Source organism: Pezoporus wallicus, unplaced genomic scaffold (genome assembly GCF_028554395.1).
Source record: "Pezoporus wallicus isolate ANWC-B61680 ecotype Strahan unplaced genomic scaffold, APGP_CSIRO_Pwel_v1 contig_749, whole genome shotgun sequence".
Lineage (NCBI taxonomy): Eukaryota > Metazoa > Chordata > Aves > Psittaciformes > Psittacidae > Pezoporus > Pezoporus wallicus.
Window position 1 is genome coordinate 393274 of NW_026641327.1, and position 14208 is coordinate 407481.

At 41.8% G+C, this 14208-nt stretch overlaps 1 protein-coding gene across 2 annotated transcripts in view; it reads left to right on the forward strand.

The window, feature by feature from the left end:
• AHRR (aryl hydrocarbon receptor repressor) overlaps nucleotides 1-14208 on the forward strand; it is an 88236-nt gene that overhangs the window by 52905 nt on the left and 21123 nt on the right. Inside the window, exons 1-2 of one of the 2 annotated variants that reach the window (XM_057423106.1) lie at nucleotides 1531-1773; nucleotides 5944-6044. Coding sequence is in view for 1 of the 2 variants with exons in the window: in XM_057423105.1 (XP_057279088.1) it covers nucleotides 5944-6044 (101 nt within the window). In the remaining variant the exon portion in view is untranslated. Of the gene's footprint in view, nucleotides 1-1530; nucleotides 1774-5943; nucleotides 6045-14208 lie in introns of those variants that run through there. The other variant, XM_057423105.1, reaches the window with a different exon arrangement.

Consider the following 14208-nt stretch of genomic DNA (forward strand, 5'->3'; position numbering starts at 1 on the left):
AGATCTCATCCTTAATACCTTGTCTGATCACTACTAAATCTTTTAACAAGCCAGATCTCTCAGGGCTGATGTTTGCAGAAAAACTTCAGGAATGCAAGCTTTCTCCCTCTTTTCTATGTTTTTTTCCGTAGAAATAATTTCCATGTGTACTTTTACATACACAGACAGCAGTGGCAGCTGGGTCGCTGTTTTAGAAAGTTTATCTCCTCCACAATAATTCCTAAAGAAACAAAACTGTCCAGTGGAACACAGTGAAACCAACCATTCTGATGATCTCTCCAGCAGCGTTTTTCTCACTGCAAAAGGATTTGACTCCAGGGAAATACTCCTCACCTTTCACACTGTGGGTTTTCTCCCCTCTCCCTGTTGCACGAGGGTTATTTTTCTGATCCTTTCCTTTAAGCTCCTTTGCTTTTTTTAGGCAACTTCCAGATATCTGTTCCAGTATATATGAATTAGGTTCCATTCCACGAAGGCTTAACCTTCTCGAAAAGCATTCAGCGCTTGCCAGGAGTCATCAATATTTAACAGCTGTTGTTATTATGAAATACTTCATAGGGTAATGCGGCTCGTCTGCTCGCACGCAAGGGTTTGAACGGGCGCCAGGCCCCTGTCAGAGCCGCAGGGAGATTGACAGGCGGAGCGGCTTGCGTGACAGCGGGGCTGAGGTTAGTCAGCAGTCTGCCTCCTCCGCAGCAGGGACTTCTCCTCCCCTTGCCTGCCCTTCAAAAGGGCTTCTCTGGACGGGGCTGGAACACAGGCTGCAGTCTAAAGGGGGTGACGCGTCCCCACTAGGTCTGCACAAGGGCTGCAGGGAGAAGAGAGTTGCCGGGCAGGAGCATCCTTTGATGCCCTTCTTGCACGGGGAAAAATGGATGAGGGAAAGGGGCAAAGTGGTTCTGAATGAAAGAGGGGATGGGATCTGGAAAACAAACAGTTCAGTTTGTACCTTAAATAAATGTCATGCTGTACTCGGGAAACTTCAAAGGGCAGTCAGATTTCAAAGCATCTCTTAAGAAGAAGCAGACTGAGAAAACCACTAAGTTGGGAAGAAAAACTTTGCATTATTGCTAGCATAATTTCATCTGGCACTCTGGTAGCCTCTGCAACAGGACTGAGCATCATGCATCTTTTATTCAGAGGGTGCATGTCGGTGCTGATTTCTTTCCCAAAATGTTCATGCAACCTATATGTTGTTGCATTCCAGAGTGCAAACATCCCTTTCATATCGTTTGGCAATGTATAATAGCCATTCTTTATGTTGTATATTGTTTAATTTCAGCGTGCATCTAATAATCCCTGTCCTTCTTGTCACTCAGTGTTCTCTGTAACGCAGAGGAAACAGACCATTTCAGTTCATGGCTGTGGGTTTGTTAATCAGAATTGCTCACACCAAGTGTTTCCTAGTTGTTTTGTTTTGTTTTCTTACCATTCAGGGTAACACATAGCTGATTCTTCCTGCAGCTAAAAGATCCAGGAAGAAAGACCCTGTTTTCACTTCCTTTCAAATAATAGTTACTAAAAGTAAGACTTGTATGCATAAAGCAGTATCTCTGAACATGCAAGCTGCAAGCCACATTCAGGTATTTTCATCTGTCCATTTAAATAAAACAGCCAAAAAAATGTATTCCTTTGGCATCACTGGAGAGAAATGGTCTCACAGGTACCCATTATAGAAGGGCTTGAAAGTGATAGGCCTACATCATACTGAGTCTGAAGAAAGAAGAGATACCCCCTTCTTACACCTCAGATGAACCCAGGCAAGGTGCTCAGGTAAGAAACAGCACCCTTTCACTGCTCATTTCTTGCCTGTGCTGTTGCTTGATGCAGGTAGCCTGAGCAGTGCAAGGCTCCTGGGTTGGCTGGGCTATGGTTTGACCACACATCAGTTGGTTACAGAGCTTAGCATGGCAGGTAAATTTACCAATTATTTTCTGAAGAAAGAAGGTTGTGCTTGTGCAGGAAGAGGTATAGAAACACTCTGGAGAATGTAATCCCATGGCTTTGAAAAGTTCAGTTTTAAGACTCCTGAAATTCCATCCCTCTGAAAGAATACAGTGTTCCACAACAAATAAATGTTCTGTTATTTCTGGGGGAAAGGGAGCGGCTGGTTTCATAATGCTCCTATAGACTTTAAAGTGTCAGGCAGCTTTTCTCTTCTTTACAATATTCCAGATTTGGTTTTCAAGCCAAGGGGTTTGCAAATGCAGATAGCGATGCTCACATCAGAACTGGAGGCTCAAAAGAGATCTCAGTGCTCTGGGGAGAGACAGTGCAGCTGTGACAAGCTCAGCAGCACTGCCTGCGATAGTCGCATACTCCTTCAGCCAAACTTACCATCCCTTTTGTGGACTTTTTTTCCTCTGTTAATTAACTGTCAGTTCTAACTCTACATTATTTTTTCATTTCCACCCTTTTCATCTCGTTCAGCTCAGAACTTGGACCAATGTTCTTGGATCCGGTACCTTTCCTCCAGGAAGTTGCACTGGCCATTTTTCTTTACTTTTTTCACTCTCTTCTTCCTCCCTGCCCTCTCCCAACCCTGCCACACACACCCCCCCCCCCCCCCCCGGACCTGTACATTTCCACAGTGTTGTCTTTCTGTAGGACCCAGTGTTTCCAAACTTGAGGGCTTTCAGTGTTGCCTGTGATTGCACCATGCTCACTAGATAGCATGAACTTGCAGAACTGTCAGCCCTGGTACATGTATACATTGTGTTTATCACCCTGTGGCATCAATTCCCTCATTCATCTTCTTTGGCAGAACAGCTCCATCTTCTGTTTTATTTTGTGATCTGGAAGCGCAGGCTAGAGAAGTTATGCATAGAAACAGGTCTCTGCTGTCCCAGCTTCACATCTCTTCAGTCTGCCAGTTTTGAATCTGGTAGGTGAGCACTCTGCTCTGGATTGATGATAATATAGTCTCAAGGCTTGCCTCTCCCATCAAAAGCAGTCCATGGCTCCATAAAGGTAAAACTTTCCAAATTATTTATTTATTTACAGCCAGCAGCATTCACCAGACTGCCTGCAATATCAGTGTCTTCCTTGCCCCACTCTTGATATATAGGAACACCAGCAGCTGGTTTTCCCCTCAGGTCACTGACTCATCCTTTGCTGTCTGTTATCCTTTAGCTCTCCACAGTTTTCTCCTCCCTGCCTACTAGAGACAGCCCCCTGTATTCTCCAGTCTTTCATTTGTCTTCTGCATCATAGGCTTTACCGTTGCTCCACAGGGCCACCATTTTATGTAATGTCTAAGCTTAACCACAGCTCTATTGGCATCAGGGCCTTTGATATCAAGCTGCCTCTCATAACCAATACTTGCCTTCAGTTCTCCCTCTAGATTCTTGGTGGTGACAGGGGTATAGCTAGGATGCTGTTTTCTTTTTCCTATTTTTCTGCCTAGCTAGGTACCATCTTGCAGTTTCCCCTCCTCACCCTGTCATGTTGTGCGTTTCTTCCTCCTCATTCATTTGGGGGATCTGTGTGGTTTTCTGCCTGTCTTGCTCCCCTTTCTCCTGGTGACAGGCTATCACCAGCAGTAGTATTTCTCCTGAGCTGTTCCTGCAGTATCAGCCAGTCCTGGGTGGATTAACGTGTTTCAGTGCAGGGAGGCAGAACAAGAATGAACAGTGAGCCATGGCTCTGCTGCCTCAGGTGCAAGGAACAAATGTCCCTGCCTCCGAGGAGCTCTTGATGCCTGGCATGAGGGGTGTCATTTGTCTTTGACGGTACAATGGGTCTCCTTGCAGTCCAGGCCAATGAGTAGGGTATATTATGAAACGGATGTGTGTGGCCTAACATATGGGTAACTCTAGCTGGCAAAATAACATTAAAATACTTTCCATTTGGAGATGGAATTTATAGTAGCCAGACAAGCTGTGGAACAAACATCTCTTGTGCTTCTGTGTTTGTGTGAGCCTGAAGGCTAACAAACAGGCAGGGAGCTCTGGCCCTCTCAGTCGGGTAGAATAATAGTTTCCACTAACGATGAAGTTTGAACTGGTGGAATTTTCACAACGCCAGAGGAGCACATCACAAAAATAAACCTTCTTTTCCTCGCACCCCTCCCTGTCTGTCCTTTAACCTGCACAAAGCCTGCAAACTGCTGTGGCAGTAATCACAAAACCATCCCCTCTGAGAGCGAAAACTCTGAAAGATGCCCTTGGAATAGGGGCTGGGCTTTTAAAAATGATTGGCATGAGTGTCCACGTGTCTGTTCTTATGGACAGGAGTAGCAGAAGGCTTGGCTGACATGGGGGAAAATAGCACAACTGTTTCCAGTTAGTCCAAAAGGTATACAAAAGTGAAAATGAAGATTGAAGAATCTGTGTGTCCCGTTGATAGCAGCCTTGCTTACACGTCTGAAATCACAATATTGTTTTGGCTGGAAAACATGGGTAGGGATCTGGTTTAGGCAGCTTAGGATTTTCCTGATGTGTTTTCCCATGCCCAGGGGAGGGATTTATGACATCTAATTATACATTTGAAATGATTGCTTTGGGGTAATGACCGACATTATCACTGGCGGCAAATATGTACAACGTAAGCTAAAAACCAGCATGGATATTCAGTCAGAGTGGCTCTGCATTGCTATGATCTATTGTAAGGATCTTGCAACAGTCCCTCACTAGGCTGTTAAATTGAGTCACAGCCCTTTGTGACTCTGTTTAGATCAGTATCATTCAAACTACTGAAAAATATATACCTTTTTCTTAATTTGGTATCTTACTAAAAATTTAAATCCCATTAAATGTCATGAATTTTAGCTGCAAGCTCAGGAGCATCAAAGGCTTGCTGGCTGTCTCCTCTTCATATTCTGACTTGGTGTAAACCATTCCTTTTTGTGCCAACCTTTTTTTTTTTTTTTGGATTAATTTGAGATTAACCATCTCAGGCTGTGGCTGCTCCAGCTCTCCTTTAGCTGGAAGGGACAATATGTATCAAATGTCCTAACTAATGTCATTGGTACTTTCTCCTCTCTAATTCTCTCCATTGAAAGGAGAACAAACAGAAAACTGAATCTCTGCTTGCTACTTGTATATTTGTATGACCCATCTCTGGGACGGGGCAGCAGGAGTGAAGCTGACTCAATTTTTACTGAGCAAATGGTAACGACAGCTTCATGTCATACTCCCTAGATGATGCAGGAGCCCAATGTATCAAGTGGTGTCAGCCTTCTCAGATTCTTTCATTATCCCCAGAAATGGCGTTGTATTTCAGGTTTTTTTTTTGTGATATATATCAATATGGAGTATTAAAAGATATTTCAGATCAAGCAATGATAACCCATGTGCAGGAAGCACTCACCAGTTTTGACTCCCATGAAGGCTTTCATTATTATGAGGAAAAAAACATGCAATTTTAATCTATAGCGAGAGATTTTAATGAATTTCATGTGGTAAGTGGCCTGCTAAAAACAAACTTTAAACCTCTGTTTAAAAATGAAACAGTTTAAGAACCTTCCCTTGAATCTTACATTCATTCTCAGACTCGTAGAAGAGGGTAAAGTGAGACTGAAAATAATCTGATGCCAAGAAGGTCAGCACTGAAAATAAGGAACTCATTTCAGTGCCTTGTCTTCTGAGCTATATAGATGTTTCTTTATATTGTCATAATACATATTCTTATAAACAAAACAACTTGCTAACTTTCTTTTGTTTCTTTCCTGTGGGTTTTGGTTGTTGCTTTATGTAGAGTACACTAATGGAAAAAATATGTTCAATAAAAAATGTGATAGATATTTCATATAAAAACCATCTGGACTGCCAAATATGTATCTATCTCCCTCACAGCAAAAGAAAGTTGTTAGTAACTGGGATCCAGACCACAAAGGCAGTAACTCCCAATTAAATCAATGCATCTTAAGTGCCTAAAAAAGAATTTTAGTCTAGCAGCCCTAATCATTATGATTTCTAAATTGATAATAACTCTTTTCAACAGCCATTCAAGAAAAGCACTTTAAGAAGCAAGTTGGCCAAACGATAAAAGAAGACAACGTATCTAACAAGACTGCTGTACAAGAAGGTGGACTTCTACTAGAAGTGAGTGGAAAAACACTGTCTTTTGTGGCTCTAGTTTATTCAGTTTGATGACATATTCAGTTTAATGCTTTGTGGCAACTTTGAACAAATGGTCAGCCTTGGTGTGAGTCATTCAAGAGTCACACGAGTGCTCTCTGGCAGTTGCGATAGTCCTGGTCAGTCCCCATTTGGCAATTGTACCTTGTGCCCTTACACCCTTGAAATTACTCGTGAACTCCAGCAGGCCAGTTTACAGTTCTTTTTCACTTGGGGTGATAGCAGAGGTTTATTTTACTTGACAACGTTTGAGGGCACCAACAGGAGCTTTCCTTGTTTCTGATCTGAGTTGAGATTATTCTGGGATATTTTAATTAATCCTACTTCCTCAACTCTCTTTTCTGAGGGAAGTTGTGTGTGCAGAACTTATTCCTTCTATGCTTTTTTACCCTGGTTTTCTATTAACATTTTTCTTAGGGATTTCCTATTGGCAGAGCACGATAAAGGGGCTATATTTTTGCTGAGAATTGGATCCATTAATCTGGAGGAAGAATAAATACTGCTGTGAACTACTGAACCAGATAGATCACAGCAGTCTATCCCAGATACATCTGCATTTCAAACACATGATGTAATAATGCCTTTTATACGCTAAGGTCCATCAAAATTGCTTTGTGATTAAGACTACATATGTATAGTTGTTTTGGATAGGATAATATTAGTTGTATAAAAATTGTATTGTAATAACAGCTCTGAGATACATATAAATGTAAATGAAATAGTAGCCTTTAGCAAATAAATGCTGTATACTGTTAAAGAAAAAAGGCAATTCAACGTGGGATCCAGTATCACAAGTTGTTCATAAGTCATACAGAAAGGAAACTGGCACCCTGCTTTCCTTCCTTATATTACTTTAGAAGATTTTGATTTTGTATTTCAAAGCAAGTAACACAGTCATCTGATTAGTTAGTGCTAGTACCAAAAAGAGATGTTTGGCTGTCAGGTAACATTTGCAATTATAGAATCATAGAATGATTTGGATTGGAAGAGACCTTAAAGATCATTTTGTTCCAACCCCCCTGCCACAGGCAGGGACACCTTTCGCTAGACCAGGCTGCTCAAAGCCCCATCTAGCCTGGCCTTGAGCACAAGTTATATATGCACCAGCCATAATCAATAAGGATCTTCAAACAGTAGCCTGCTGCTACTGGCTTATGGAAAGAACACTGATACATAATTTCAGGTAGATTGCAAGAGACTAATATTACTGAATGTGGTAATGATCTGCTTACCACAGCGTATATAGGAGTCACATTCCCTTTGAATCCTGGGCTGCATCAAAAGGAGCGTGACCAGCAGGTCGAAGGAGGTGATCCTGCCCCTTTACTCCGTTCTCGTGAGACCTCACCTGGAGTATTGTGTGTAGTTCTGGTGTCCTCAACATAAAAAAGACATGGAACTGTTGGAACAAGTCCAAAGGAGGGCCACGAGGATGATCAGGGGACTGGAGCACCTCCTGTATGAAGACAGGCTGAGGAAGTTGGGTCTGTTCAGCCTGGAGAAGAGAAGGCTGCGTGGAGACCTCATAGCAGCCTTCCAGTATCTGAAGGGGGCCTATAGGGATGCTGGGAAGGGACTCTTCATCAGGGACTGTAGTGATAGGACAAGGGGGAATGGGTTCAAACTTAAACAGGGGAAGTTTAGATTGGATATAAGGAAGAAGTTCTTTACTGTAAGGGTGGTGAGGCACTGGAATGGGCCTGCCCATTGAAGCTGTGAATGCTCTATCCATGGTGGTGTTCAAGGCCAGGTTGGACAGAGCCTTGAGTGGCATGGTTTAGTGTGAGGTGTCCCTGCCCATGGCAGGAGAGTTGGAACTTGATGATCTTAAGGTCCTTTCCAACCCTAACTGTTCTATGATTCTATGAATATATGGGAAATATTTTATCCTGGATTATACTTAATGTGGATCATTAACGGGATGATTAAGAGCATGTTAAAAAAAATATATTCACCAGGCTTCATTTATAGGCATGTCTGACCTAGAATAAGAGGGTGAGTTTTCCTTAGGGCCTGCTGGGAACATTCCCTGGGGCCTGAATTTGGCGCATATGCTCATTCAGTGGCTAAGGCATGTGAAGAAAAGTGCTTTTTTTCTGTTGTTCCACCAAATTCACCATGCTGGTTATCAGGGACTGTGGGGTTTAACTAAACAGTCACATCTGTGATCCCCTTCAAAGAGAAGCAAACAATTTTGCTGGTGGTTGCTATGCTTTACATATTGACTTGTAAATGTGGCCATTTTTCTGGTTCTCAAAAGACATTTTTCTGCTGTCAAAAGGCACTTTCCTTCTTGTGACATTACCTCGCACTGTGCAACATCTCCTAGATGCTTTACATAATACAAACCAGAATAATCTGAATCACCAAAATATGTATGAATAATACTGTCCTTGAACACAATGGAAAACCAGGCATAATTGCTTTTGCCTTTTGCTTCTTTTTTTTGCCTAGTGAGTATGATCACTCTGCTCTATGTATAGGTAGAAATACAGTACAAGAACCCTAATTACTGATAAATAATGTATCTGTGATTCTTGAGTCTTGGAACAATGCAGTACATCCCCTTTCAGCTTGAAAGAAAACAACGGCATTAGGCTGTCTTCAAAGTATGTTTAAAATGTCTTTTATTTCTAAAGGCCTCTGCCACAACATGTGGTTTTTGTTGAAGATTTTATAGAGGTTTTTTACAGCTATAATCAAATAGCTTTCATCAGCATTAACAGAATAAACAACGATACCAGTTTATCAAAGACTTTTTAGTGGAACACAGCAGGTACCTAAGCAAATAATTTCTTTCAGTTTTCTAAGATCACTTCTTCTGGATAAGAGACTCTTTCCTTGCCATCTTTGTTTCCCTTTGGAGGGAAGACAGTTTGATTTTGCTAACGGTCTTTCTCAGTATACCCCATTCTTGCAGTTTTTGTTCTCCTTGGAGACTTCAGACTCTGTTTGACTGCAGTAATGACTTTTAACTTTGTGCTTTAAAGTATTTTCCAAGACAGGTGGCATTGCAAACATTGCGCCACATGTGTTCTGGCAGAAAAGGGCCACATTCAGTTTCTGAAGCTTGTTACTAAATACTTAAGGAACACTGGGCCAAACCCATATCCAGAAAACTGGGAAAATAAATTGTATTGGCAGTCAATAAATCCAGAGAGAATTTACGGGGTGATGGGGTGGAGAAACACAATAAAACGGTGCCTTGGAAAAATAAGAATGAATCACTGGTGGGTATCTAGGCAATAGCCTCGATTGCAATAATCATCTCATGGCTGTTAGCCACGTCTACTCTTACCCCCAGCTATGCTCTCTCATAGTCTCAAGTCCAGACTCAGAGTCTACACTGCTGCGCAGGTAATTCCTCATCCCAAATGCATGTGTAATTTTCATGTGTTATACTATCCTATTGGAAGAATTAAATGTCTGTTTTTGAAAGGAAGACTCTATCTGAACTTGTTTTCTCAATGACACGCCGTCAGGCAGTGGCCCCATCATCACCGCTGACCACTTCTTGTGTAATCATCACCCATATCCTAAGTGGCACCCTGCCAAAATTGTCACTTGGACTTTATTGACCACCTCACAGTTGCTCCTGCAGGTATTTTTGCTCCTTATGGAGGGCAATCAAATTTCTGTCTCAACCCTTGCTTGCCAAGGAGATGTCTTGATGGGCTTCCTTTCCTTCTTTGTTATGTCTATTGGTTTTCTGTTCCACTCTTGTAGGTTGCAGCAGAAGATTTATGGTATCTCTGTCTCTGGACATAATTCTTTTCAGGTGTGAAAATAGTGCTTTAAATCCAAAATGTCACAATATTTAAAAGAAAGCCGGATGATCCGTGCAGCTTCCAAACAGATGCTAATGGAGTGAGACTGCCTGGTTCTCTCATGCCCCATCTCACTGATGAATACCGATAAAGGCCAGACCTGGCCCGATTTGTCATTTTCGTGCTTACCAGCAGCTCACACTCTTTTAGGAAAGGTCTGTGTTTTTTTTCAGGATGTTCCAAGGCACTCTTTTGCCCAGTTCACAGACATATTTCCACATGCATCCTCTACTCTTAAGGCTTCGGGGCAGAAGAATCACATTTCTGTGGTTTTGTCTCATGCTTTTCTTTGTGGGCTGCGCTGATGATGCCAGTCATCATACTGTCCTGGTGTTTCTTATTCAGTAACACTGTACATTCTGTTTACTATCTTTATCTATGATCTGGACAAGGACATCGAGTGCACCCTCAGTAAGTTTGCAGATGACAGCAAATTGGGCAGGAGTGTCGATCTGCTTGAGGGTAGGAAGGCTGCACAGAGGCATCTGGACAGGCTTACAACTTGCTTATTTAAACTTTTAGACAAAGACTGTCAGATGCCTGGCATCCTTAAAAAAAAATCCTAAAATCAGACACATATGGTCCTTTATTAAAAAAAAAACACCCACAAACCAACAAAACCCCAACCAAAACCAAAAAGCCAAACAAAAACCCCAAAAAACAAACCTCAAACCTTCTTCAAAATCATGTGTGTCTTCAGAAGTGGAGAAAAACACTGAATGCTAGTTTTGGTGGTGCGGCCCTTATAATTCTCCACTTGTATGAATAATCTTAGTTTTATTACATAAACTACTTAATCATCTGAAGTGTTATTTTTCAAACTGAGCTTCCATGTTTTGTAGGCATGCTTTCGTTCTACCACTTAGCAGATGAATTTTGCCAGTTAAGTAACATGACTAGTGAGGTAATTCAGGTATCTAGTTTCTGATCCATCAGTATTTGTGCTTGGAATTGACTGCTGGTGCAAAACAATAGCATAGTAAGGTATAGCCACTTTATCTCACAAAACAAGCACATTTTCACTCATGCTTTACATATTATTTCTTTACATAGTAATATGCTTTACATATTATTTCTTAATTACGTATGGCAGGTTTGGGCACTATTGTGAATAGGAAATTTTGGTTATTGCTTGGTAGTTCATGCTGAAGTCAGCAAGGCTATTTTCATTAATTTAAATACCAAATAGAGCCCAAGTCTTCTTAATCAAAAGCAAAGAAAGTCAGTCTTTTTATCTAAGCAAAGGACACAGGATATGATACAACGCAAACCTGAAGCATATTATTTAACATTACGTCGTTACCTCAAAAGTGGCTGCATATAATAAGCTTTCTGGGAGTTACTTTGAAGAGAGTGATAAATGTGCACATTTTGGAACCAAAAGGTGTTTCCCAGTGGCTTGAACTATAGTTCAAGTTTCATTCCAAAGGAGTTGGAAAATGATACATTAGAAAACATCCTATTGGTGGTGTTCTTTACTCTGCATAAGGAAATAACATAGGAAACCCTTTTCCCACTTGGTTTCCTGTAATTTTTTTGAACTTCTTGGTGTAATTCCACTTCCTTCTTCCAAACTGATTTATGTAATCAGTACTTGATAAAGCTCTGCTCTTGAAAAAGCTACTCCAGTTTGAATTTCAGTGTGAGAGCAAGAGACCTTACTCTTCCTGTTATTTTTTAGTTCAAACTTGAAAAGGAAAACTGGGAGTCAGACAGAAGTGCATGGCTGTTAAGCAGAGCTATGACCAAGACATGGACTTCAGAAATCAAAAACTATAGAGAGACACTCTTTGATTTATCTGTTCTTGAATTCCTTTTCAGCTTCCAACAATGATGACTTTCTTAGCACAGTCTTTCAAAAGTAAATCGTGTTAGCTCATGATCACCTTTTAATCTGCTGGTTTAAAATGGAGCCGTCAAAATGAGAAGTTCTCATAAAAAGTTCATAGTCTCTTTTCCAGTTACTACAACTTTTAAAAGTTGCCCAAATAACCCTTTTGCTTTCCTTTGTTTTTAAACATGAACCTTCTCCCAGTAATTCAGATGACATGATTTAAACTGACATTAGTCACTTGGGATGACTTACAGAGAATTTATCCATGAAGAAAAAGCGCCATAAATGGGGTCAGGGGTAACTTGCTGTTTTGTCACATGTGTACGTTCATTTTCTTCTTGCTAGGCACAAGTAAAACACAAAGGAACATTTCAGAGGCCCTGGTCCCTCTTTTTCATTTTGCAAAATAGGCATATTTCTAAAATCCAGACTTGAAATTTGGCATGGCCACAACTTTGTGCAAAAAAACATCCTTTGTATTACCCTTTAAACAAATAACTAATGTTCTCTCTTTTCCTTTTTCTATTATTTTTTTTCTTCTCAAACAATCTGGACAGAAAAGCCTGTGGCCTCTAAACACCATCTACTCTCTCCTCCAGTCCTTAGTGCTACTGTTATGACTGTAATGATCATGATGATGCCATAGCGCTGAGGTTTTTGAAATACAGGTGGTGGCACGTAACAGTGGGGCAAAGCAAAAAAAAAAGAGATGTGATCCCCTCCTTTTAGATTTGCAGCCTAAATACGAGACAAGTGATGAAGGTGCATTTTGATGAGCAACACAGTGTGTGGAAATAAGCATAGAATCATAGAATGGTTTAGGTTGGAAGGGACCTAAAGACCACCCAGCTCCAAGCCCCCTGCCACGAGCAGGGACACCTTCCCTAGAGCAGGTTGCTCCCAGCGCTATCTAACCTGGCCTTGAACACTGCCAGGGATAAGGCAGCCACAGATTCTATGGGCAACCTGTGCCAGTGCCTCACCACCCTCACAGGGAAGATTTTTTTTCCTAATGTTTAATCTAAATGTACCCTCTGTCAGCTTAAAGCCCTTGTCCTGTCACTACCTGCCCTTGTAAAAAGTCCCTCTTCAGATTTCTTGTAGGTCCCCTTTAGGTACCGGAAGGCTTGCTCTAAGGTCTCCCTGGAGCCTTCTCTTCTCCAGGCTGAACAAGCCCAGCTCTTCCAGCCTGTCTCCATAGTAGAGGTGCTCCAGTCTTCTAATCACCTTTGTGGTCTCCTCTGGAGTTGCTCCAGCAGGTCCATGTCCTTCTTATGTTGCGGGCCCCAGAGCTGCATGCAGTCGGGGCCTCGTGAGAGTGGATTAGAGGGGGAGAATCACCTCCCTTGACCTGCTGGCCATGTTCCTTTTGATGCAGCTTAGCATACAGCTGCTGAACAATGACCAAAATGGTAACCACAGTTGCCAGTACTCACAGTGTAGAAGCAGCTTGACCGTTGCCACGACTTTTGCAAGAGTTTTAAGGATGGGTTCGAAGGAAAAAAATCAGGTACCTCTGCAGAGGCTTGTGCAGAGCCTTTTACCAAAATGGGAAACACCATAAAGTGCTTGTTTTTAAAGCCTGCCTACCAGTAAAGGTAACACGTTGGACTGATGAGAGTTAGCACTTGGTTTCTCCAACATGAAATGACGGATTATAATTGAGGGGGGAGCAAGCTGTGAGCAGGTTGGAAAATCAGGGCAAGCAGTTTAATGTGATAGAGCAGTTTAATGTGATAGAGCTCTATCACATATTTAATGTGATAGAGCAGGGGGAGCAGGCAGCCAGCACAGGCGTGCAGAGAAAAAAGGCAGCATCCTCTCTGGTTTGCACTGGCAAACCTGGCATCAGAAAAGTGCCTTCCATTTGTCAGGGTAGAGGCAAACCTGCTTTCATATAAGGAGGCCTAGCTGAGAATTTTAGGTGCACCAGTAAATGGGGAAGCTGTCCATCAGCAGCATTAAGGTAAAGAATCAATCAGCTTTGGGCACACACCAGATGTGGATTTGAATTTCAGGCTGCTGCTGCCGTCTCCAGACTGTTTATCACAGCCAACTCCACCCGAGCTCACTTTTCACAGCCACTTCCTCTGTTTCTGCTGCGGCTATTTCGGTGCCTCTGGAGACAGTCCAGCGGCCACATGACTTCCTCCCCAGCAAAACATATTCTCCCATTTCAGCTTGATTAGGGTTTTTTTTTCTCTCACAGACTTCAGAGCTATTCCTTGGCAACCATTCTCACAAATCAATAGGTTCAATATCTGTATGTAAGCACTGCGTCGTATAGATCCACCACGGTTTAGTCTCCTACTAGAATTGGAATTCGTGCATTCAACTAATGAAGGCAATCGTAACACACTGTTCCTTCCATACAAAGTTCTGCAGGAGCATTTGCTTTTGAGGAAGTGTCCTGTTTTTGAAGACAGCCAAGACATATATTATAAAAGAGAAAAAAATAATGAAACAA